At 43.1% G+C, this 25,886-nt stretch overlaps 2 protein-coding genes across 5 annotated transcripts in view; one reads left to right on the top strand and one right to left on the bottom strand.

Annotated features, from left to right (window-relative positions):
• The window catches only part of SHLD2 (shieldin complex subunit 2), a 46,159-nt gene extending 37,792 nt beyond the window's left edge, over positions 1-8,367 (top strand). For all 4 annotated transcript variants that reach the window (XM_066619911.1, XM_066619912.1, XM_066619910.1 and 1 more), the window contains exons 8-9: positions 5,523-5,638; positions 6,959-8,367. In XM_066619911.1, coding sequence (XP_066476008.1) covers positions 5,523-5,638; positions 6,959-7,131 — 289 coding nt within the window. In that variant the 3' untranslated portion in view covers positions 7,132-8,367. The remainder of the gene's footprint in view (positions 1-5,522; positions 5,639-6,958) is intronic.
• Positions 8,368-12,994: 4,627 nt separating this feature from the next.
• Positions 12,995-25,117, bottom strand: SYT15 (synaptotagmin 15). Its single transcript, XM_066621390.1, has 9 exons — positions 25,072-25,117; positions 22,184-22,264; positions 19,687-19,897; positions 18,479-18,621; positions 17,365-17,660; positions 16,769-16,939; positions 14,787-14,907; positions 13,642-13,821; positions 12,995-13,131 (listed from the first exon to the last, which is right to left on the bottom strand). The coding sequence occupies exons 1-9, from the start codon at positions 25,115-25,117 to the stop codon at positions 12,995-12,997; spliced, it is 1,386 nt and encodes a 461-aa protein (XP_066477487.1).
• Between the last annotated feature and the right edge of the window lie 769 nt (positions 25,118-25,886).

Raw genomic sequence — 25,886 nt, 5'->3', positions numbered from 1 at the left:
GTAAGAGCCCTTTCCCTCATATCTACCCTGTTCATACTGAGTTTATTCAAGAAGGAAATCTTGGTTGATTTTGGAGACTGCATCAAAAGGAAGTGGTCGATCCCTCTCTCCCATAATTATGTTGAGCCCAAGACTTGAAGGACTATGTAGTTTAGATTCACTTGGGGAAGTAACAGTTTGTTCTGAGTAGCTTACCAGACTCTAATGATTTGTGACATGGTTTGTAAACACAGGCAAGTGGCAGGTTGATAAACTTGTTCATCATGTGTTTTGTTTTTTTTTTGGGGGGGGGGGTTGTACTTATTTGCCAAGTAAGGAGGGACACCTGACAATTTGTATACAGTATAACCTCATGTATTTCCCAACACCATTTTTTAAGAGAGCAACTTTTACTTAAATACATTTATCACCTAACAAGACAATAAGCATCTCTGCCTTGATCTGCTAAAAGGCAAATATTGGATTTGTTCTGCATGTATAATGATTAATACTTATTTCATTTAGGAAACTGCATGCTACAATTAAGTTAAATTATATTAGTTTCTCCTTCCTGGCTCACATAATTGTCCCTTTATGGGTTTATACAGGTTATTTAAAACTCTGCAGCCAGGGCTGAAATTCTTGACTGGAGTGATGGTTCAGAATCAGAAATTGCCATTTGCACTCTAATTTTTTAAAGTCAGATTTTAATTTTTGTGGTATGTGCCATGAATAATGTACAGGCAATATTTTTGCTACGAGTGCCTCTTGAGAATCGAAAGATCTTTTAAAAAAAAATAAATCTTGTTTATTTTTAATAAAAGTTTCAGAGATTCTATATGAGAATATGTCATCCTTTTATGGTTTTGCAGGCTATAACCAGAAGTACTTTGTTAGTACAGGTCCCGCCTATTTATACACAGATTTTTTATACACGGATTTGACCCTGAAAGAATGTGCTGATCCCTGGAGAAGGGGAAAAATGCATCCCTTTAAAATCAGTTTTAAAAACTGAACAGTCCTTTAACAACAGCCTCCTTAATGAGAGAGAGAGGGCAGCAGGCTAACAATCCCTCAATCCTTCTCTCTCCTTAGGACCCCTCCCTTCCCCCAGCACGTGAAAGAAAGGTGATCATTTTGCATTGGTGAAGCTTCATTGCTGAGTGAAGTGCTGATGGATTGTCTTCTTAATGACTCTTATCTTAGAGTCAAAAGGTCAGCAAGGCTGTTTTTCAATCACTGGAGCAAAGAAACTTTGTTTTTTAAATTGATTTGCTGTAGTTCGTTTTTTTAATCCACATGAGTGCTTGGAATGGAACCCACGCGAATAATTAGTCTCAACCTGTATAAATTAGAAAGAAGAGATTACAATTATGAGAATTGTATTTCAAAAACTGATGTACAAACTAGGCATTGAAGGCATGTAACATTTAGTACAAACGTGACATGACACCATTGTGCAGTGTATCTCTGCTTCTCTGCCCCCCCCAACCAGGAGATGATCAGATTAATGACATCATGTCACACACCTGAAGTGGTAGCAGCTGTATGTCTGATTTGAACATGTGTCTAGATTGAAGATTTCTACAGGACAAGCCTCCCAAAACCTAATGGTGCTTGCTGTGTTTGATTCCCACTAAAATGAGCAAGACACACTTTGTTCCCTTGTCTCTCTTGCTGGAGGCTTCTGCATGAGCACTCTTCTACCTTAGTTGTAATGTCTAGTGCAGCTTGCTGCATAGTTCCTCAGATTTGTGAGAGAGTTTCCACACATGTGAAAGATAACTCGTTCTGGAGCAGGTGAGAGAACTCTCCACGATGGGGAGGATCCATATGGCAAATTGCATTACAAATTGCAGCTACTGTAGGGAGAGGAAGCTGTATGGAAGATGTCACTATATGGAAACCTCCTGCCACTGGATCAGTTTAATGTGCAGATCAACCACGAAACCTTCTACCTAAAGAGTAAGCTTGTTGAAGAGCAAAGTCCTTCAACAGCTTGAGGCTAAATCAGCAGAATAGCAGCATTTTCTCCAACCTTGTTTTGCAACTTCCTATAGATTGCAAAGGTTGCTGGTTTTGCTCAGAATGACTAAAGAAAGAAGTCTATCCAAATCTGTTAACTCGCATATCCTAAGATATCTCGGAGGAGAGAGCATCCTGATGCGTTCCTTGAATTTTATTTAGTTCAGAAAACAAGTTGTGCCAACAATTGCCTTTTAAGAGCTAATCTGAAGTATTTTCCACTTCTTAGTTGCAGAGTTTTGGTTGATAAGCAGCAGGCTGCTGGCAGGGAGAACTTAGGCTCAAACAATGCATTCTGTGGCATTCTGTGATTCTTTCCTCAGTTAAAAAGCTGCCTCTGGAGGCTGCAAGTCTGAATGGAGGAAGGGCATGCAAAGACAAGTTGTCTAATCTCTTCCCGCCAGTGTCAAAATTGCCCTCCCCAAGTTGCTTTTTCACCCACAGGGGAAACATACAGGGAAGATACTGGGACCTGTATCTTCCCCTCCCCCAAGAGGTGGGAAAAGCAACTTAGGGCGGATCATTTTGACAAGAGCACTAGAGGGAAAGGGTTAGGAAATCTCTTTGCCTTTCCCCTTTCAGTGCTTTCCCCATCCTTTCTACACTCAGTGCTGTTCAGTTCCCCACCCCACTCAGTTCCCCCTCAGTTCTGAGGTTCTGCCCCCTGAGTTCTGCCTCAGTTCCCCACCTCACTCAGTTTCCCACCCTGTGGTGTTGTCTGCCCAGCTGTACTGATTTCCCCAGGCTAGGGGGCAGATCCAGAATTTGGGGAAATTCCTCTGCTTCGTGAGTAGAACTTACCATTCCACCTCTGCACCATGTGCTTTCTCGGTAGATCTGGGCACCGGGTTGCTTTGGGCAGTCACATCTGCCCAGACATCCTGTTGCACAGCCTTCTGGGACTCTGGGCAACATATGCGACTGCCCAGAGCATCCTGGCACCCAGATCTACAGAGAGAGCATGCGGCATGAAGGTGGAATGGTAAGCTGCGATCCGAACTGGGAGCACTTTTTTGACACACAACGGTCACAAGTTTGGTGACCTCAAAATGTGGAGGAACAAATTGCAGAACTTGGCATAACAAAATAGAGCCTAATTGTTGCAACTTGACTTCTGATTATTATGATGGGCAACTCCTGTTACTTTGAGCTATCTTGTAGAGTTGATGTTTTTCTTTAAATCTACAAGCTGCTTTCCTTACATATGGCACTCAAGGTGCATGGTGTATTGGCCCTTTAATTTTCCATGGTGTGTAAGGCCCTCTTGTTGGCTCCTCCCAATAACATTCAACAAGTACGCTTCCTCACTACCTGTTTATTCTGTAACTTCAGGTGCCTTAGCACACCAGAACTGGACTTATAGACCTGTTCAGAGACTACTTTTCCCCCGGAACACAATGCATTTGTTACTTGCAGTTGTGTCTACTCTAGGATACAATGCTACCTTTTGCCTGGGGTCAGGGGAGGGATTGTGCGAGCCCAAAACCTGCTCCACCAAATTCTCTGGGGTATAGGAGTTCAAAGGAAAGAAGTAGTACGAGGCACAAAGTGAAAAACATGAAGTTTGTCTTCATAAAGTAACTCAATATTTTAAAAAAGAATTTTTCAGTTGCTTTTATAAGGTGTAAATCTTCCCTAGTGACACCATCAGGAACGGATATGGCTATAATTAGACACTACTGTCCTGTGTTAATTATTCATTGAATTTTGAAATTAAGCTTTTTTTCTTTGAAACTGCCACTTAGTTGAAGTTGATTGAAAGTATTAGTGGGGAGCTGCCAGCTGATTTTGCTCACGTTAATTGCTTGCATAGAGAGAGTGGGCTGATTAGGCTCTGCTATTAGTCGAGTGTTCTGGACTTCAAAGCTGGGAATGTCCTTGGCACAAGGATTGCAAAGGTTAGATATGCTTGAGTATATTTATTTTCTTCTCTAATTCTTTTCCAAAGCCTATGAGAGACTTTATGGTCCACTTGCACATCTATGCGTTTTTGAAAATACAGGGTTGTACCTCATTATCCACTCGGGGTTCTGTTATGGAACCCCCAGTGGATTAACCAAAAAATCTGTGGATACCAAATCAGTGGAAAAATAGCTTTAAAGACCCACTTCCAGGTTTCTTGCTTCTCCATTATCACCCCAGAATGCATTGGTACAGATGCTATACCGCATTCAGCCACTAGATGGGCTGAATAATGGAATGAAATTATAATTATTTAACTGCACAAAGGTAGGAAATTGGTTTTTGGTGCTTTTCCCCTTGTTACGAGGTATTTAAAGGTGGACCTCGGTATCAGTGGATACCAACGTTCCACCTGTACTTATTTCTTTTTGAGGTTTATTTATTTTTGAGGTCTCAATTTTTGAGTCTGGAGCCTGTATTTATTCTAAGACTGCTAGAAGATTTGCGTAACCTCTGAGTAAGTAATATAGAATGCCAGTTTTTAGGTTCTGTCTTCTTGGCACCTGAGAATGTGGGCAACATATAGAATGCAGAATGGATGCAGTTTTCTGTACTTTCTCCAATATATTCTTATAAATGATTGACTGCTATTCATGTTGCCAAGAAAATGCAAAGTTCTGCTTTTGGGAATCCCTACCTTGATACTGAATGATTTGCAGGGTTGTCACTATGGGTTTCAGCTAAGAAGTGGGGAGGTAGATTAACAGCAAGGTCTGTCTGAAGGCATATTCAAGATTGAATTGCAAAAAGAAAAAAAAGTTTTATTATGCCTTATATTTTTTTTTTCATCTTGGAGAATAATCACTTTCAAACCGAAGCATGGGTAGGTATTTTTCTCCTCCTGACCCTTCTATGTGGCATCCCTTGCACTCTGGGAAGAGGCAAAGTTGAAGAGGCACAGAAACTTGTTGTAGTCCCCAGGGATCCCTGCAATGCCCTCACCCTCTCTCTGTATGAGGTGGTAAGAAAATCAGGATTACATTCACAGATAAGCCCTTCTTAATCTGGAGTTTGTGAAATGGATTTCCAGACACGTGTGTGTGACTTTCAGACATCCTAGCTTCTCATTTTTGGGAATTGAACACTACTCCACTTTGTGTGATTTATTTGCACCCTTTTAAATATTTACATCCCTGATTTTCAAGCACTCCATGGGTTCTGGAAGAAAATAGCAAAAAAAATTAAATTAATTAAATTCCACATCTCTCTCTTGCTCACACTTAGAATATCAGACTAAAATATTCGTCTGTACTGTAGTAAATATTAAGCATTTTAAAGCCCATTCTAAGGCAAGACTATTTTTCTTTCAGGGTTGAAGCAACAGCTAAGGAAAATAGTATACTTCTTTTGATTAAGAAGCTTTATGTTTATTTTTTTTGCTTTATCAAGACAGGCACCTTTTAAATAAAGACAATGCAGAAGAAAGACCTGCCACATATAGCAGGATGTGGCTGAAGATAACATGCTTAACTATTTTGTTGTCAAGCTTAATGCAATAAGAAAAATTGAACTAATTTAAGCATGTGCTTATAAACGTCTTCCTGTTTCTTGTGTAGGCCTGCATTAATGACTGTCGAGGATGACGGATGCGAAATCTCTGTTCGGGTGGTGTCAGAACTGATGGAGAAAATGTTTCTCAATATTCCAGCAGACTGGCTGAACAAGACCATAGGTAATGCATTATCAAGTATTTTTGTAATAAGAGACAAACCAAACTTTGTGGCCAAAGGTTTGGGACTATTCATGATTTCGTTATATGAAATGGGACTTTCACTGGGAATATCTTGGCTCCCAATTCTTCTCCAACTTGAGGTTGCAGGAAGAGTTTCTCAAAGGGAGACTTGCCTTCTTAAGCACATGCACACCTTCTTCAGAATGTTGCACACGTATTATCCCTCTTCTATATTTGAGACAACTACTGTTGCAAGACCTCGGATAGCAGAATGGCTGAGAATTTGGCAGTTTCAGGTTCAGATTCTCGCCTCTGCCAGAGACTTCAGTAAGTGGCTTTAGACAGCCTCAGACACTCCATCTGTAATGTCAAAGTAATAATCCTGGCCTATTTGACAGAGCTGTTGCAAGGGTTACTGAGATAATGTATATTAGGCTGCCATCCTAGCCACATACCTGGGAGTAAGCCTTATTGACTATAATGGGACTTACATCTGAGTAGACAAGCATAGGATTGTGCCCTTAGTCACTTTGAACACTTGAAATGCACTGTATAAATGCTGCTAGTAACAAAGTTTTGGACACAAGTCTGATGTGGGGGAGCATTTTCTGTATAACAGAAATGCATCCAGTAGTCAAAACCTACCTGTAGCTACTTCCCAAATGTTATTGGCAGGAATTTTTGGTGCTTTAGGCAGGGCGATGCCTGACTTCATGTTTACTTCTAAGAACTGTATCTATTTCAAGATTTCACTGTGGAGACACAGATTAAGAGTAGTTACTTAGCTAAGTAGGGACCATGGGAGAGGGCCCTGCATCTTCATGCTTTCTAGTGTCAGTGGCCGGCTTTCCCCCATCACCGCTGCCGTGTTTCTGTGACATGTCTAAAATGCTTGCCTTGTTCTAAAATACAGAGTGACCCAAAAGTAGGTGGACAGTAGGTGGAATAAATGTTATCATTTACTGTCCACCTACTTTTGGGTCACCCTGTATTAGATAGCTGTGAATCGTCTTGCCTGTTTTGTTAATATTCATTACATATGAATCTATTACAAATCACAAAATGCTCCACATTGGTTTTAAAGGAAAGTGGGTGGAGGGTCAAGTCCCATCACAACTAATTTTCCTACACTTGTACTAGAAAATGTATCCAGGGAGTAGAGTTCTATGCTGTTCCCAGCTGTATCACTGCTTTTCATCTGGTCAGGCAGCTGCATATGTGTTGAACTGTTGTGGACTAGATGAGAACCAATAAACTGAAGCTCATAAAATAGAAAAGTGTCATCCTAATGATGGTTATATCATTCTTGGTCTCTTGCAGAGCCTTCTTTAGATACAACATATGGCATGATTGTAGCAGAACTGTGCCATTCATTGGTCACAGACGTTAAAGCATCCTATCTCTTGGAAATTAAGAGCCATTTTGTACTGGATGAAAATAGCTATCCTTTGGAGAAAGATTTCCATCTGCTGGGTTTTCATCTTGACCTCTGAAACAGGACTGATCGGCTTCTCTCTCTCCCCCCCAATCCCTGCAAATCTGTGTTCCCTGCAACTCCCTTCAGGGAGTGTGAGGAACTCTATGGATGCTGCATGGGGCAGTTCTGGAGCACCAAGGGATGCTTTGTGGGACCTTAGTTGCAGCTGCCCAATCTTGCAGCTTACAGAAACGGTACTGAGAATATGCTTTTTTAATGTAATGAAATACTGTATAAATTTTATTTTTCAGTTGAGTTATAAAATCTTCCAGACAACCTTTATGCATAACTTTTGTAGTATTTATGAACAGTAATTATTTCTATGCAAAATCTTTCCAACAAGCAGTAATAAACTAAGTTAAACAAAACATAATTTTTAAGCCACATTTCTCTTAATTTGCTTAATGGTGTTGTCAGTGTTTCTTGTCAGTGTTGAAATATTGTTGAAATATTTTGAAAGCAATACATGTGCAGCGCAATCTTGCACTGGAACAGGTGGGCCAGGAGGCCAGCGCTGTATCTAGCACAAGGTTGGGGCCAGAATTGGCTCAGCCGGAGGCAAGGGGAAACTCCTCCCCTTTCCTCCTGGTAAGCCACCACAGCCCCAATGGGTCTTCTCAGACCTGCACCACCTCAGGAGGTAGCACAGGTCCGAGGAGAAAGGAGCGACTTGAAGCTGCTGCGTGCTACTTGGGGAATGGGGTTGGGATCCAGCATAACTACTGGGTCTCAGCTTGACCTCCCACTCCCCACCCTGGAATGCCTCCTTCCTGCCTCCTCCCTGCCCTCCCTGCCCCCTGTGTTGGTCGAGCTCAGCCGACGCAACCTTCCTGGCACAAGCCACCACAGAGGCTGGATGCAGCCGCCGTGCTCCAGTGCAGCTCTGTGTGCTGGCATGGCTTGCTCCCAAGGAGGCACAAACATGCTTTACGGCACATTTGCAACCCTCCTCGGTTAGGACTTGCACCAGCCTAACACAAGGTTAGGATTGTGCCTTAATGTATCACTGAACATACCTTTGCTTTTCCATCCTTTTATGTCATCCCTAATCATTTTGTCTTGGTAAAATTGTACAGTGCTATTTATCATACCGTCTCCCTTTCAAAATAAATATAAAACTCTCAAATACCTTTTGAAATACAAATACTTGAATTTTAATGTGTGTTTTTTCCCCTGAAGAGCTGTTCATTTATAATTGCCTGCTCTAGCTGTTGTAGCTCTAGCTGTTGTATTAAACACATCAAATAAAGTCATTGACCCATGAATTCTTACCAGAAATCCCCTCTGTTTCCTGGGTAAAGAGTTTCATGCATGTTCCATAGCAAATGTTTATTTCAATGGTAACTTTATGGAAACAAAGGAAGAGAGCATTTTAATTTAGTTAATAGAAATCAAGGGCATCTGATTGGTGCAAAATCTGTTTACTAGGCCTTGCTCTTTGGAAGAAGGAAGATGTAAGGCATATCTATTTCAATTTGATTCTGTCCTAGTTTTGGCACTGAAATGACCTTGGTTACTCTATGAATGACTTATGCTGTAGAATGAGGGCATGTAAACCTGCTAAATTTCTTTTATTCCCCCATCAAGTTTTGATACCATGACCCACGATCTGGGATGGGAATTGGGGGCACTATGTTTCCATGGTTCCATTCCTACTTGGGTAGTTATTCCCAGAAGGTGCTCCTGGGAGACATTTTCTCTGCAGCTTGTCTTCTGTACTGTCTTGTGTCTCATAGCATCTGCATGAAGCTATTGCAAAAGCTAATCTTCAAATTTGGGGTGGTATTAGTATGCTGGTGACGTCCAGCACTTTCATGCTTTTCATCTGATTCATTTGAAATAACAGATGTTTTAAGCCATTGAAGACTGGATAACAGCCAATAACCTGAAGCTCTGTCCAGGCAAGATGGAGGTATTGGTGACAGGTGATTCATGTGACCTGGCAGTCTATTCTGGATGGGATTACATTTGCTTTAAAGGATCAGGTTTACAGTATGGGGGTGCCATTAGGACTGGATCTCTCTCGTGGTGCCCAAGTGGCATCAGTAGCACAAAGCAACTTGCACCAACATACATGGTACATCATTTGTGATTCTTCCAGAATGAGCTTGACCATTGACTTCAGCATTTTGTTAACCTTTGTTCTAGACTACTGCAATGCATTGTATGTGGTGCTGCCTTTGAAGACTGCATAGGAACTTCAGCTGGGCCAGAATGAAATTGCTAGATTTGACTGAGCCCAGTCAGAGAGAACACATTACACCAGTTCCCCACACCAACGCAGGCCCCGTGGAGGGTTGGTTTGCGCTAGCTGAGCTCAGTTGGCATGAGGATCTGGAGGGGGCATGGGGAGGGTGGGGAGGAGGTGAGAAGGAGGCATTCTAGGCTGGGGTCTGGGTGGGCAGGCAGCAGCTGTTCCCAGGGGTGGGCGGGGAGCGGGAGGCAGAGCCAGGACCCACAGTTACACCAAAACCTAGCCCCGTTCCTGGGCAGTCCAGGGCAGTGCCAGGCTCCTCCGATTTGTGCTGCCGATTGAGGTGGTACAGTTCCGAGTAGACCCATTGGGACTGCAATGGCTCTCCCTGGGGTAAGGGGAAAGCCTGTGGCCCCCTGAAACTTGCACTGGATACAGGCCCACTGGTCTGCTTGCTCCAGCGCCAGTTATGATTGCGCTGTAAGACTGCTTACTTCCATGTCAGTTTAACCAAGAATGAAGATGGTCTTCAGAGCCCCTTTCTCTGGGTTTCTTTCTCTCCTTGCCCACCTGCCCTCCCTCTCTGTGTCTGATGGTGATGATCAGGTAGAGGGACTTCTCTGTACATGTAGAATACAGACAAGATACCACCTCTAAACAAGGAACATCAATTTAACTGTCATGGTGGACATCCATCAATAGACCTATCTTCTGTGAATAGTCAAGGATAGATTTGTTGCTGGCCACATTGATCTTGTTTGTTCCAGAAGTCTATTCTCTTGGCTAATTCATTGTGTAACAGCTGTGATCTGAATACACCTAACCTATCATGGGCATCCGCCGCCATTGGCTGAATTTAATTTGCCACATAACCATTGTTCCATATTAGGATGGCTTGTGCAGCCCACCAACATCTGGTGGTGGTATGGGCTAAGTTATGCCTTTCCTACCCACTGAAGTGGTGTGTTTCAGGCCTGAAAAACAAATGTATGTGGCAATTTCAGGAAAAGTGTGCTGCAAAATTTTGAGAGGCTTATCACTGCCGGCCAAAGTGAAGCAATTGTTGGCTGCTTTTAAATATTTGATCTTCCATTTTATCTGCTTTAGTGGCTTCCTGCTTATTCAAGGACTTTTCTTTTTGAACTTATAGGTTCTTCATATTTCTCTTGACTTATCTCTGAAAGTTCTCAAGAGGATGGGTGTGGGACTCTCACTATTGGGCAATTTTGCAACATGCCAAGCTCAGATTTCCAGGCAGACCCAATAGTTTCATAAAAAGCTAGCAGAAATAATTTCCTATTCCAGGGGCTGTGCCCAATATCTTATGTACAATATAGAACATACACTGGTATAATTTTTTTAATCACATGAAATGTACTTTTATGCAAGTTACATACTGTCAACTGCAAAGAGACAAGGAAAATTCATTGTTTCTTAGGCTTCACGTCACTTCAAGATCTACAATACATAAATAGACTACAGCTAGGTAGGACTTGAGTTGTGGAGAGAGGAGTTGGGGGGCTCTTAATGTAGTCTGAAAGTCCACTCAGTTTTAGAGCAGTTGTACCCCCCTCCATAGTCTTCAAAGGAAAAAAAAAAGATATGGGGGCCATTATAAAAACTAAAGGGGACTTGCATCCTCTGCCCCCTCCGTAATTTCAACACTGCCAAGGTTGGCACACAAACCATTTAGCAAACAAAACTGACTCAAAGGCATTACATGAGCTCAGAGTGACAACAAGTTCACTTCGGCGAGGTCAATAAGAATAGTGCACAAATAATTTGGTTCCCCCCCCCCCCGCAGGTTTATGCCTTCTTGAAACTAGTTACATTCACAGAACATGTAACAGTTTTTTGAAGCATAGAGTTTGGCATATCTTTCTAATCAAGCACTGGCTGGATACCTTTATTACCCAATGCATGTAACAGGAGTATAGACTTATAAAAATGGCCTGAGGCAGGTAGGGAAGTTCTCTGCCCAAGACTTCTGTTCGTATTCTTGGCAGGATATGAACAAGGCCTGAGAAAACAGCTATGTCAATGTAAGGATGTAATTCTATTTATATGACAATACTTTTGTATGCTACACCACACTCAACTACATGAGGAGACCTTGTATGTCTGTACAGATTTCATGGCAAAGCTCAAAACAGTTAGGTGCAAAATTTGCATAACTTTGAACCTGCTGGGCCCAGTGCTCTGAAAACTGGCTTACAAATCAGGAGTCAGTCCCCAAATGATGATCTCCTCTTTCCATTCCAGGCATCGGCCATGGTTCTACATTACATATACACTGCACTAGTATGGATTGGTGCAAATCAGGTTCCCTTGTATTCATGGTTTGCCAAATACACCCCAAACTATGGTTTAAATATCCAATTTAGAAAGGAACTGAGTGTTGTGTCAGTGCCCATATTATATAAAACTGGGTTAGGATAGGAAAAGTAAGGGAAATCATTCCAGGGAGGGGTGCACACGTGTGTGCATATACGTGCTAGCTTCCTACTTGCTTTGTAAAGACTACAAACCACCAAAGTCGTAGGGCTGCATCAGTGTCCCAGACAATGAAATGTATGGTGTTTCTACCACATACCCTTTGATGGTTAAAATGTATTAAAAAGGAAATCAAGAGTCAAGTCCTTGCTTTCTCAGGGAAGCTGTAATACTGGGGCACTAAGTTAATTAACACTGTATCCTGTTTCAGAAGGAAGCCTGTTTTGTTTCAGCTAAGAAACGGTTTCCTGATTTTAAAAAATGTTTTTGCTCAGTGACCATTGATCTCAAGAGTAATTTGATAGATATAAAAGATCAGTGGTTCAACTCCCAAGTGAGTTACTGATATGGAATGACCCTTTCTGATTATTTTAAATAGCCATCCACACTATTTATTAACATAATAAGGGACCACACCTAGAATTCATCTCAGTTTAACAAAAAAAATGTGGACTTGAATGGGAACATTGAAAAATGCTGCAACTTTCTCTTATGTGTGTACATGTTTACATCTGTGCACACACATTTTCTCATAGCCTGATCTTCTTTCTGCACATAACTGATAATCCACAGGGCTGTAAGGGGTACAACAAACAATGAGGTATGTTGAAACACAAGCATTCATTGTAGCATAGCAGGCAGTATTTGAAGATCACGCTGAAAGAACATTAATCTCAACCCCATTTTGGACAGATTTTAGAACACTAAATGATTTTTAGAACACTAACAGCCCAATCCTATTCAGCAATGGTGCAGCAGGGCCACATGGATAACCAGTGCTGAAACTGGGCAGGCTGGAGGTTCCTCATTGTGAGGGAACATCTTTACGCTGCCTTTGCCACTCCATCCACACATGGGTAGGTTGCAGAGTGTCAAAAGAGGTGGAACCAAGGCCTGGATTCCCACAGCTTCTCTTGGCTCCAAGCTCCCTGCTAATCCAGAAGAAGGCCCCATCCCTCCCACTGACTCTAAAAGTCAAAATGTGCTGTCCAGTGGAGTAGTCCTGAGACAGTCCACTGACTTGCAAGTGCTTTTCAAGTCGGTATTTATTGTCTTATTCATTCTGCCACTGAACTTCTGTTGTGGAGATATAACTGAAGGGCCGCTGGAGCTTTAGAGCTGAAACGATGCAAACATCTCCACTCTCGTACAGGCAGAAAGTATCTCTTCTTGCAAGGAAGTCCTCTGTCCTTCAAGTGCTGAGAGACAGTGCATGCCATCTCTTCACCAGCTCCTTGGGCTTGTTAAGCATTTCATTCCAGTGTTCCAGTTCCTTGCCTCTGGTGTACATGAAGGGTCCAACGACTACACGACCCAGTGAGTAAGTTTCTAAATAGGAGCAGCAACAGTGTGTGAGATTTACAAAGTCAACATTCATATTGTTACCAATTTGCACATCTAGGAATAGTATGTACATAGTGGAATGGCCAACACCTACAAGACAGAATACTAGTGTCCATCCCTCTTAAAGGACTCTTCTTAACTCTTGCTTGTACTAATGCTCCTTGCCAGCATACAGACCCTGATTAAGGAACCATTTCCTACAGCACAATAGATCATGATGCTTTCATGTTTTCTTCTTCCAGGGTCAATACTTATATTGCCTTTGAGGTATGGATTCCCACTTTTGCATGGTCAGGACCCACTCTACGTAGGTAACTTTTGAAATGGGTTGCCAAATGAGTCAGGTGAATGATATAGTTACACCCTACATCAGCATAGCATCTACTTGGAAGCCAGCAGAGCTAGTGTGGGAACACCTCCTTCCAGAAAGATGCTAATTTTACAAGATAGAGCTGGATACCCCAAAACATCACAACATGACAAGCAGCTCCCTACCATCTCCCTCAGTGTTCTGGAGGACAGACAGACTCAAGCTTGCTGTATCCAACTCTAGCTGGTCAACCTTGAAGCTGAAAGTCTCATTGTACAGTGGATCAGGGGATCCTACAACAGGCATGGTCCTTTTGCTTTTGATGAATTGGTTGTGATTCATGAGTGACACTTTGACAAACACACCTAAAATGAGAAGATGAGATTAAAAACCAGTCAAGATGGGCTAGAAGCACTATATATACGCATCACTTACAGAAGAACCTAACTTGATAAAAAGGTCCAGAGCAGTTGAAAAATAGGTGTAGTGAGAGATCAGGGATTTTCACTACAGAACAGTTAAGATCTCTCTGGGAAGAGAGATCCACAACAGTGAAACTACCACTGAAAAGGCCCTGTTATTGTGCCACCAACTGCATTTCTGTTGGTGGGTTAGAGAGCAGGACTTCTGATAGCTTAGAGATGAAGCAGGTTAATATGTGAGAATGCAGTGCTTCAGGTAACTTGGTCCCTGATCATTAAAATACCAACTGTCAAAGGTTAAATACTGAAATGAAATATCAAAGAAAGAGAGAATGTTTAGCAAATGTTTGACTATTCAGAGAATATCTACAGACCTGTCTATAAGTACCTTTACAGAGGAGACTTTTTGGAAGCAATTTTTGCTGCTGCTCTGAAGACTGTGAATATAGCCAGCAAGAGATTTTCAAGGGTGGTAACTCTAAATTGTATTTGCTAAACCAATAGTTTCAAATCTTTGTATACTTGCTCTTGGATTTATCCCCAAACTGAAAAACAGGAACCACCCTTTTTGTTTATTTTATGTCTGTCTCTTTCTCTCTCTCTTTTTTTTTTAGAACACTCTAAACTGAACCACTTGTACAACCCATGGTCAAAACATGACTCATGAGTCCCAACCCATCCATTGAAGACCAGTGGGCGAGACTAGCATAGAATATGATTTAGTTCAAAATATATTTTATCTGCAGCAAATGCTGAAAATATACACAGAAAATTCATTATTCTTACAAATCAAAATCCTTGCAATATGCTGTAAAATGCAGATTATTATTTTTCAGTACTATATATATGGTGACTTCAAAAACAAAGAAAAAGGAAGATGTGATCCTTACGTATCTTACAAAACTTACTGGCAGTATTCCTTTCATTCTGGAACTTCAAACCCTTGGCTCTCAACACCACCACAGTAAGTCGGCCCAGGTAGTCATTGTAGCTTAGAGAAAACTGGAGGTCCCCATGTTCAGAAGGAGGCTTTGGGAGGAGGAGAACGTTGGTCCATTGCGCATGGAAACATGATTTCATCAAATACATAGTATTGAAAAGAAAAGTTTTCCTCATTCTAATTTAAGAGTAGAGTTGTATATGACACACCTAATGAGGCTCTTTCACACAGAATGAAACTATTGCTCTTCACATCAGAGGTTATGTACAACAATAAGTACAGCCCAAGATAGTGGTTGAGGTTAAGCAATAAAAAACACACCACCCACAACACCATTTTGTGCTCATCAGCACCACATTAGATCTGCATCAGATGTTGAGATGTACATCTGAATGAATGTTACTCCATATGTAGTCAGTCAACAGTCAACAAAACCTTTATTAGGCATACATTTGATAGGTGAGAACTCTGTACAGAAATCGTAGAGAGTATAAACCTAAATAGTGCACAAATATATGTATAAGTGCACACCTATGTGTACACACAGATACAATGTACATTACATTTTACAAACAAACATGAATTATTTAAAAGACAGAAACAATCAGTTACTCTGCGGATCTTGCCAGAATGTAGCCTACTCAGTGATTACTTGGTACAGAAAGCTTGGCTCGATTCAGGATACTCAAATTTAGGAACTGTGCGACTGAGAGGGTTGTATGTTCTACATCACCTGCTAGAAGGAATTGAATTATATCTTTCTCAGAATGCCCTGTTTTGGGATGGAGCGAGAAATTGCTGCCTTAGTACTTGATATCTAGGACAGTGCAACATGATGTGTGTGGATGATTCTACTTCGCCTAAATTGCAGCAACATAAACTATCTTCCCTGGAGGTGTTTCTAAATCTGCCATGCAAGTCATTAGAGGGGGTCACATTACAGCGTGCCAACATAAAAGCCCTTCTCTCCAGGGGGTCTATTAGGAGGGACACTCCATATGTAGTCTCGGCACATGTTCTCAACTCAAGGGAATCTGGGAGAAGATCTTATGGGGGGAATGGAAGAAGGTGTGATTTTTGTTTGTTTTTGTTTTGCTTCCAACCTAAAATCATATGATATGCATTTACACAGAGGCCTAACATACTGCCCCAGTGCCTGGGACAGTGATGTCACATGACATTGTGACATCACTTCCGGGTTCTCTCCAGAGAACAGGGAGCTGATGACTTCATGCATGCGCACACGCACACCCCCCCCCGTTCCTTCTCCTGTGGAGGCTGCCTTTTGAGTACCTCCTCCATAACTAGGGCAGAGCCTGAGGGGCAGTCATGCTCTCCTCCTTGGTGTGGGGCTCAGGGCAAGTGCCCCTTAGGCTCTGCCCTAGTTACATCTCTGCGTTTACTTCAGTAAACCTTCTCTCAGTTGATGTCCCAGTGAACTAACATTAATAAGGTTCCACCAAGAGGGATATTAAGTAAATGTTTATCTTTCTCCTACTGAAATCAGCATGGGGCTTAAGAGTGCTTCAGTTTGCCTAATTATGCTTTAATCCAAAGTCTGTATTTTAGACTGGAAAAATAAAAATAAAACATGATGATTACAAGGAATATAGTATTCTATAATATGAGTGTTCTGTTGGCAACCTTCAGCCTCAAAAGACTATGGTATCGCGCTCTGAATGGCGGTTCTGGAACAGCGTCTAGTGTGACTAATTACCCCAATCACTCTCACCATGGACCTCTTAATTTTTGGTACATGCTCAGTATTCTACAAAAGCAATGTACATTTTCTTGTTTCATTCCATCTAATCATATGAAGCATATGAAGGAAGTAGAAATTCCTTACTCACTTCCAAGGTGAAAGAGAGCTCTGACTAAAAATTAAAAAAAACAAAACCCAAAACCAAGTGGCATTTATGTAATGAACTTAACTTTTCCCAAGCTGCCTACCTCCAGAATTTCTGCTTCCAAGTCTCTCCAAATGATAATTTTGCTGTCATCACTTAAGGTTTCATTTTTTAGAGGAAAAATGACTTGGCCTAGGAGAATGTGCTTCTTCTGTTTGTCCACATGGTAGACGCAGAACTTCAGTGTCCTTTGGTATAAGGCATTACTGGAAACCTGGAGAGTAGCAAACAGAATATTGCAAATCCAAACAGAACAGAAGGGCAGAATAGAACAGAAAAGAATAGATGCCACAGCAGGAAGCAGAATTTACACACGGAATGACTTCTGAATTGCTTGGAGTTATGGCTTACATCCTCTACATCTATTGCACAAAATACCATGAGATCGACCACATCCTGCAGCCAATATACACCACCATGGTATTAGTAATAACAAGTGAATTTGCCACTCCTAATCACTGAGCAGTTTCTCTGCTCAAGAAGAGGGTTTTCATGTAAAAGGTGCCGCTCACAAGGCTATCATCACACAGATTTGCATGCAACATACAGCTTGGCCCTCAATTATCAGATGTTTGGGAAACACAGACGCTACAGCATCACAGAATGTCTGCAAGACATTCCGTTGACATAAACATTTACCTGAAAAATGAAATTCTCATCAAACTGAGGATTGAGATTTTTCCGCTTGGTCTTGGACTGCAAATAGCGCCTCTCATCAGGCAACAGGTAAATTTTCACCAAGGGGTTGCAGAAGCTGGAAGGAGGCTGCAGCTTCCGGGCTTTGATCAAGGAGACAAGGAGCCTTTCCGATTCCTGCTCATATTCCAAGGAGAACCAAAGCCGGCCAATGTTGCCCTCAGGGAAGTCGGTCTCACTCTTGTCTTCAGGAAACCTGTACAGTGCTGGGTTGATAGTTCCTACAAGGTATGATCCAGCTTCACAGAGAGGAGGAAATGTCCAAAGCTCATTATGTTAAGGATAACAAATTAAAAAAAATATGTACTTAACAGGTTTTTCCCCCCCCCCACAACATTATCTCTGTGCTGCTCACATATGCACATTTATCACTTTTTGATTGCAACATCAAACAAGACCTTGCATGTATGATGAGCCATTATGGATGAAAGATCCTAGGCAGAACTTTGATTCCATCACACATCACCCCTCAAATATCACACTGTTCAGTGGTGTGAGTCATGCATTTAGCTGACAGCCATCAAGTGATGCATGTGCATGGGGGAACTGGACTCTCTATGGGAGTACAATGAACTTAACGCACATTGGTAGGGTAGCTTTCTGCACAGTTGGTACATACACATTTCAAACTTAAGAGTTAAGTCAAACTTAAGTTTGAGATTCAAACTTAAAACAGCACTACATTTCTATGGAAAAAGCAGATGCCTTTCTTTTTTGTATATCAACGTTATCAATCTTGCTGTGCAGGCTTCATAGCTTGCAGTGATTCCAGAGGGCAAGATTGGGCTCCTGCAGACATCTGCAGTGCAGACTAGTGCAGGATGAAGACCTTAGGAAAGTAGGCAGAATGACAACTGACTTTTGATATACCCTTCCTTCAAAACCTTCGGGTTGCTACATTCCATTGGAGATATTTCCACCAGGGCAGGTACCACACTTCCTTCCTTCCTTCCTTCCTTCCTACCTTCCAGATTTCTGAAGATTTCCAAAAATAATGCATATATTGTCAAACCTTACCTACTTCAGATCCCAATATTTTACTCAGCCATCAACGTACCTAGAGAATGAAAAGAGCTTCGGGGCCCAGAGTCAGGCGTGACATACAGGTCACTGTCCTCCTGAATGTGTTCTCCATTCGTCATATCAATCCAAGCTTGTCTATTAAATTTCGGTGGAACGATAAAAGGAACACTTCTTGTTCTGTACAAAGAAAACCACCACTTTCAATAGGATGAAGAAAACAAAAAGGTGTCAATAATTCATTTCATACTTTGGGATTAGCTCAGTCAAAGGGAAACACTGGCAAATCCCAGAGAGGGCCATGGGTCTGTGGCCCCTCGCAAACTGATTGCCAGCAGGGAAGGGCACCTGCTGGGCTAGGGAAGCAAAACTGGGCACCAGGAGAACACCCACTCTGCGGGGCGCTGGCATGATTGGTTAGAATGGGAGCCTGTGGCAGATGTAGAGGGGGGCAAGTGGGGCAAATGTCCGAAGTGCCGACCTTCTGGGGGTGCCTTCGCCAACCTTGTCCCCCCCCGCCACTCATTTGTCTTCTTTATTTAAGGCAAAAGAAACCAGCAGCTCTGCCGGCTTCTTTCGCTTAGGAAAAAAACCTCCCAATGGAGGAGGGGTTGGGCCAGAATTGCTGCTGCAATTCAGTGCCAGACTGGGCCATCCCCCTCCCCTCCTCCTTTATAGGAGGAGAGGAAATGGGCACCCTAGAGAGTCAGCAACTCCCAGCATGCTGTCTAGGGCGTCCTCTCATCTCCTCCTATAAAGAAGGGGGTGGCCTGGCAACAGCATGCCAGGAGTGGTGCCGCTCTGAGGCCTGTCCCCTCCCCTCCCCTTCAAGGGGAGAAGAAGAGGGGGCTCTCAGAGCAGCGGGGAACTGCACCGAGAGCAGCTGCACTCCTGCAGTCTGAGGGCTGCCCCCTCTCTTTCCCTTTAAGACAAGGGGAGGGCGCGCCCTTTAGAGTGGCACTGAGGTGGTGCACACATCCTCCGATTTCTGAGGAGATATGTGCCATTTCTGAGGCCCCGACAGAGCATTCCACACCTCTTATAAGCAGCATGTAGGGCTCCATGACAGACAATGGTGTTTGGAATGACCTTGCGACAGTGTGTAGTTTCCTGTAATGCCTTTAAGGGACTCTGGGGTTTGGTTTTGTTGTTTTATGCCTGTGATACCATGGGCCTGCCTCTATCACACAATGTGTCCGTAATATTGATGAGTGACAGCAGACAGACAAAGAGAGCACTATTCACCTTGCATTTTGAGGCTGAATTGATGAAGTCGATTGGACAATACTGGACTCCCACAAACCAACTGGGTCATGAGCTGGGGAGGCAGAGTTGGTGAGTTCTTCGTAAGAAGCCTGGAGATACACCTTCTTCCAAAAGAAATATGCAGCTATCCCAATAAGGACCAGTAAAAGGATTCCTCCGACCACACCACCAGCCACAGCAGCTACCTGTTCTAATGACACAAAAGCAGACAACGGTTCAGCAAACATTTTTTCCAAGATAGCTGGATACATTTTATATAAGGAAATGGACATTTATGTAACGTAAAAACTTGGGAGCATTACTGAGTATGCCTCATCAAACAATTTGGTGGATACTTGTTGATACTAGAAAGGATATTCGTCACATTTTGCAAAATAGAGAGAAGGAGAGCTCCAACTCATTTCACCCCAACTCCCCAACCATTGAATGATGTCCCCCATTTGTTCCTCCTGTCTAAGCTTCTACCTCTACACCAGCCAACTGACTCCCTGGGTCTGAATGACAGGCAACTGGGCTCAGAATGATGCGGGCCCCACTGTTAGGGACAGTGAGGATTTTTAAATCTGTTGTTTTTTAAGTCATATTTCTGTATCTTTATGCCAATAAAGGTATTCTGAGTTCTGTTAGGGGCTGAGGGTAGGTTTGGGCCTTTCTACAGCTGTATCCCCAAGTGCAGCATTTAACTTTTCCTCAGTGGCAGCTATTTATATAGGAGAAGTAAGAGATGCATTTGGGGATGCCATAGGTCTGGGAGCCAAACCTGCCCCCCACTCCCAATTACTGACTCCAACCATTAAGAATCAAGAATTTTCCTATCTGCAGTGTTCTGGTTCTGGGTTCACGTTCTTGGTCACACCAGAGTGGAAAACCTGCTTTGGGGGGGGCTGCATATAGCGCATGGAGTACAATGGTTTTTCCTTTTGCTTTGCATATGACCCTTATATGTCCTGAATAAAGCTAAAGAAAAAGTCAGCAAGTGTGCAGGGCCTCAGACACTGGGCACTGAGCCATGCCATTACCATGATTCATTTCCTCTCCTTCTCAGTCTGAGACAGAGAGTCTAACTGGGAAACACGCACACGAAATCAAACAAAAAATTCGTTTAATCATTAATTTGTTTAATCAGAATCAAAAGGACACATGCTTCCTGATCTGTAAACGTCTTCAGTTCCTAAATTGTACTGCAACAGCTTCCATGATACAAATATTCCAATCAGGCTCTCCTCTCAGATCCATGCGGGGTCCCAGCTCCAGTCCAAATCCATATTCCTCTTTTTTTGGCATAGCTGTGTTGTGTGCATAAAATGTTGCAGGGCATGTGCAACTGGGCATGTGCACATGAGGAGGAGTCAGCAAAGATCCTTCATGCACTGTATCCTTTGTGGGCACATGCACACCATCTAACAAAGAACACAGGGCTACCACAAAAAATGAGCAGCCCCGTTGAAATCCTTGCCTTCCTCTGTAATGTCTTTTGGCCCAATCCTGTTGGGTCATTATGCTGTCAGAACATGTGTTCTGGTGGCATAATGTGCTTTCTGGCGATTGCCAGAAAGCGACAACACCAGAAAGTGATAATGCCAGAGAGTGCGTCCTGGCCACCACTACGAGTGGTGAGCGGCTGAGTCAATTGAATTATTAGACCATAATTCTTTGTACCAGTATCCTTTCTCTTTGTTCCCATAGCATACTCCCACTCCTGAATTCTCATGTCCTGCTTACTCAGCTTTCTCTGCCCAAGTATTAGCTACCCGATTAGCTGAAATCCTTTCTTGCGGTAAGAAAGAAGCCTGTAGGTAGAGGTGGGACAAAACGGTGATAACAAAATAAAAACACATAACACCATTTTTTGCACTTCTCATTTTTGTAAAAAAACAACAAACAAAAAACCTCAAATCTGTAAAAAATAAAACTGTTTTATTTGGTTTTTATTTGTTATTTAAGGGGGGTGTATGGGTAATGACTGTGACTGCATCTGCTGATACTATACCACCAATGTTACCTACCCAGTATACTTTTAAAGCAATTATAATTTATAATTATAATGTAAATTTTTAATTAAAACACATCACACTGCTTTCTGCACTTCTAACTTTCGGAAAACACTGAAATCTGTGAAAATATAAAAATAAAATAATTTTCTCCTATCTCTACCTATAGGGACTGATAGAAGGTGGCACTTCAGAAACTGGTCACCAACTTCCTTGAGATTAACAGACTTCACCAACCTCCTTGCTGAGCAGTTCCCTATGCAGCAGTTTGACAACGCAACTGCTCTATCTGGAAAAACGGCAATATTTCATACATGGTCTTTATTGTTGTATTCAGTAAACGCAGGGCTGGCTGAACCCTGGCCCAAGGGCCAGATCCAGGGTTTGGCAGAATCCGTCCGTGCCGTGAGTGGACCTTTCCGTTCAGCTCCAGCGCTGCGTGATGTCCCCCTTGTTTCAGGAACAGGGACATTCTGGGCAGTTACGTCTGCCCGGGTGTCCAGTCACATAGCATTCTGGGATACTAGGCACAGCGTTCCTGTCCCATGTCACTCTGTCCCTGTCCCCTGAATGAGGGAGATGTCGAGCAGAACAGAAAGAAGCGGTCTGAATGCGGACCGCTTTTCCGTCACACAGCGGTCGCTACTTTGAGCACTGCTGAGTTAATGTATAATAACTTTGTATCACATGCAATTTTTATTTTGATGTGCCTTATTGTTTATTGAACCTGAAATAGTATTCACGATATATTCACTAATGTCATTGGCCAGTGCTACTTCCACTGTCCACTAGAGGGTGCTTTTCTCATTGAGTTTTTTCTATCAACTACAACAGACCAAAAAAGCTGTGTGACATCCTGTGCTGCGTGTGCTTGAGTACACCCAAAGAGGATCAAGACTTGACATTTACACAAGTGCAATGTGTGGAATCCTTTGCCCACAGCTTGAATCACATCCTTCAACATATTTGGCCAGCTCCAATGGCCCAAAGCCAAGCTAGCACTTTCACTGACAATGGTGTCATTCCAGAGTAATTTGAGTTCAAACAAGCTCTACACCTGTGGGAGTGGAGGAAAGCAGCATTTGGTTCACCTGGTTTTTTTTTTTTTGCCCTATCTGATCAAAGAACTGCAGCACTCATGAGGTTTTACAAATCAAGACATAAATCAGGAAATCAGCCACTGAAACATATGGGAACATTTGCGTAGTAGAAGAAGAATGTGCCTGATTTTTTATTTTTTTTGGCAGACACCTAACCTGCATATTCTTTCAGATGTTAATCTGATCCTTTAAAATAAATTAAATCAATCAAGAGAGCCAATCCATTTTTCTTCTATTTGAAAGACCTAGGCAGGTAGGCAAAGGTGACTTCCTGATGGCCTCAAGAGGCTGCTAAACCAGCACCCTACACAGCTGCCTTCTGCTGGAATGAGGAAGAACCAGTTCTCTAAAGAAGGCTGTGCATCTTACCTAAACAGCAAAATCTGGGCCCATAGTGGGCTGATGACTCAAGCTCAGGGCCAGCCCAAGACCTCCTGGAATACTAAATGCTACCCCCCCCCCCAATCTGGTTATATACCAACCCCTGCTCCTCACCTCCCTGGACTGGACAAAGAAGAGGAAAATGGAGCAGAAGAGGAAGGGCAGAGGAGAGCAGGGGAACTCTGTGCTCTGCCCTTCTCCTTCTGCTTCCTCCCAAGGGGAAGATCCATATCAAAAGGGTTAGAGACTGACATGCCAGAGCTGTAGGGGAATGAATAAGAGTCTTTAACACTACCCTTTGCTGCCCAAAGGGAATTATTTATTGGAGTAAGTCTGTTACAGAGGGCACACTTATGTTTGCAGGTGTTTCTGCCTTGCCCCCAGCTCGGCTGCCCCTGCCAGTCATTTGGTTCATGGTAGCTTGAGGTGGTTAGATGGAGTGGTGCCATTCCCTGGTTCCTTTCTACTCCTTGCCCTTCTCTGCCCATCTCTATTTACTGCTGGTCTGGATGCTCCACAGGAGCTCAGCACTGTTTCCAGCTTTAGGGCCAAGGTGACCAGCAGGCCTTTCTCTGCCTTGCTTTCCTCTCTTCTGTCACCCCAGTTTCTTCCACCTTCTGCCAATGTCTTTTTCACTCTCTTCCTTTCCCTCTTCGCCCACCCTTCATGGACCTCCTCCACACACTCCCTTTCCCAACCCTGCCCAATCTTGCTGATCCTCTAGCCACCTTAGGGTGCGATCCTAACCCCTTATGTCCAGCACTGGCATAAAGGCAAAGCAGCTCTGAGTTAAGGGAGCAAACATTCCCTTAATTTGAGGAGGCCTCCATGAGTGACACCCAACTGCAGGATGCAGCACATGTCCCATTGGCACCGCTATGTCAGTGCTGGAAAGCACTGACATAAGGGGTTAGGATTGCGCCCTTACTGTCATTCGGTAGCTCCCGATCCTTCCTCCTTGCTTCCATCTCTATTTTCCCTCCTAGCCTCTACATCTCTCCTTATCCCAGTGGCAATCCTGGCCACCGTGCCGCCTGGGGCAAGCCTGAAAGGACTGCCCCCCATCAAATGACCCCCTTCTAAGGCCTCCAGAAGGCTTAAAATGTCACTTCCTAAAAACCAGAAATGACGTTTTAAGGCCCTCCGAAGGCCTTAGAAGGCCTGAACACTCCCCCGTTTCCCTCTGTTTCCCTTTTCCCTCCTGCCTGTGCCTGACATGCTTTTTCCTTAAATCCTCCCTCCCAGTCAGTTTCCTCTGCCCTCTGGCATTTGCTGTCACACAGGCAATGTTGCCCCTGTCAGATGAATCATCACCAGGCTTCTGTGGTGATGTGAGCCACAGCCAAACAGGTCTCTGCATGGCACAGACAGCTCTGAGCAGTTACAAGAAGAGAGGGCTCCATCCTCCTAGTCCTTTTCAAACCCAGGGAGGGGAGGAGGTGGGGAAGCAGTTGAGGTAAACCCATGGAAGGAGGTGGGTGCCCCCTGCCAGTCTGTCGCTGTTGCTGTTCCTGGCTACAGTCCAACTCCAGACTGATTTCTCTTCCATTCACACTCTGCAGATCTCTAGTCTCGACCCACCCCAATTGATAATAGCCTCCAACTTTAATGGATCATTCAGGAAACTGCTTCCACGTTTAAGTGCCCACTGTGAAAATATCAGCAAGCAATCAGCTTAAATAAGAGATGATCACGTAACAGCTATTAACTATATTTCCCTTTGTGATACAGGATCATAATTATCAGGCAAATAAATATACAGTTGGTCCGTGTTATCTGTGGGGGTTCTGTTCCTGCAATCCCTGTTGATACCAAATCCGTGCATGTTTGAATCAGCGAATTTCAGGGGCCCTTTAAGCCTTCAAGGGTGACCAAAGCAGTACTCCAGTTACCTCCAGAGACTTTCCGAAGGCTGCAGAGGCTCACACGTCCACCCATGGCCTCTGTGGGCTTCAGAATGAAGCCCGGACCATTTTAAAGGAAACTCCTAGTTTTCTGTGAAAATCAGAAGTTCCCTTTAAAACAGACTGTCTGCATCTTCTTTGGGCCTCAGAAAGCTACCCAGAGCGTTTTAAAGGGAACTTCCAATTTTTGGCAACAACCATGAGTTCCCTTTCAAATGCTCCATTCGCAGCTTCTGTGGGCCACCTGGAGTGATTTAAAGTGAACTTCCAATTTTTGCCAAAAACCAAAAGTTTACTTTAAATCACTCTCCGCACAGGCCGCAGGCGAATGCGTGCTGCCTCTCCAGGCTTCAGAAAGCCTCCGGAGGTGACCAGAGAGTGCTCTACTCACCTTCGGAGGGTGCAGGTGGGCCCTTCCCTTCAGGTTCGGAACTCATGGATGAAGAAATCTGCAGGTTTCACACTATACACTACAAATTTGAGGATAACATAGGTCACCTGTATATTTGATTTTAGTGGGTTTGGGGTTGTTTTACTGGTGTGTTTCCCCTCTTGTGTTTCAGCTGCATTCCTGTCAATCTTTAAAAAAAAAATTTTTTTTTTAATTTTATATTGTTACATTTGAAACCCTTAATCTGCCATAGCTAGTTCTGATTAGTCAAAACTAGAAACTCTGGATGGCACTGGAGGTTTCTAGTGTTGTCTAGAAAGAACTAGAAGCTACCACATCTGTTGGGAGAAAATGTTCTGACTAGTCTGAATGAGGAGGTCTGGGCAGCAATCAAGGTTTCTGGTTTTGCCTA

This window comes from Tiliqua scincoides, chromosome 3 (assembly GCF_035046505.1).
Source record: "Tiliqua scincoides isolate rTilSci1 chromosome 3, rTilSci1.hap2, whole genome shotgun sequence".
In the NCBI taxonomy this organism is placed as follows: Eukaryota; Metazoa; Chordata; class Lepidosauria; order Squamata; family Scincidae; genus Tiliqua; species Tiliqua scincoides.
Note: the sequence above shows the minus strand (reverse complement) of the source record. Positions and strands in the feature narration are given on the sequence as shown.

Excerpts from the sequence above, each read along its gene's own strand:
- SYT15 (XM_066621390.1), bottom strand. The coding sequence starts at position 25,117 with ATGGGTGGACGTGTGAGCCTCTGCAGCCTTCGGAAAGTCTCTGGAG. Across the intron at positions 17,661-18,478 it reads AAGCTCTTTTCATTCTCTAG|CTGGATCATACCTTGTAGGA; the intron begins GTACGTTGATGG and ends CTCTCTGTGAAG. Across the intron at positions 14,908-16,768 it reads TGGAAGCAGAAATTCTGGAG|CCTCCTTCTGAACATGGGGA; the intron begins GTAGGCAGCTTG and ends CTCCTCCCAAAG.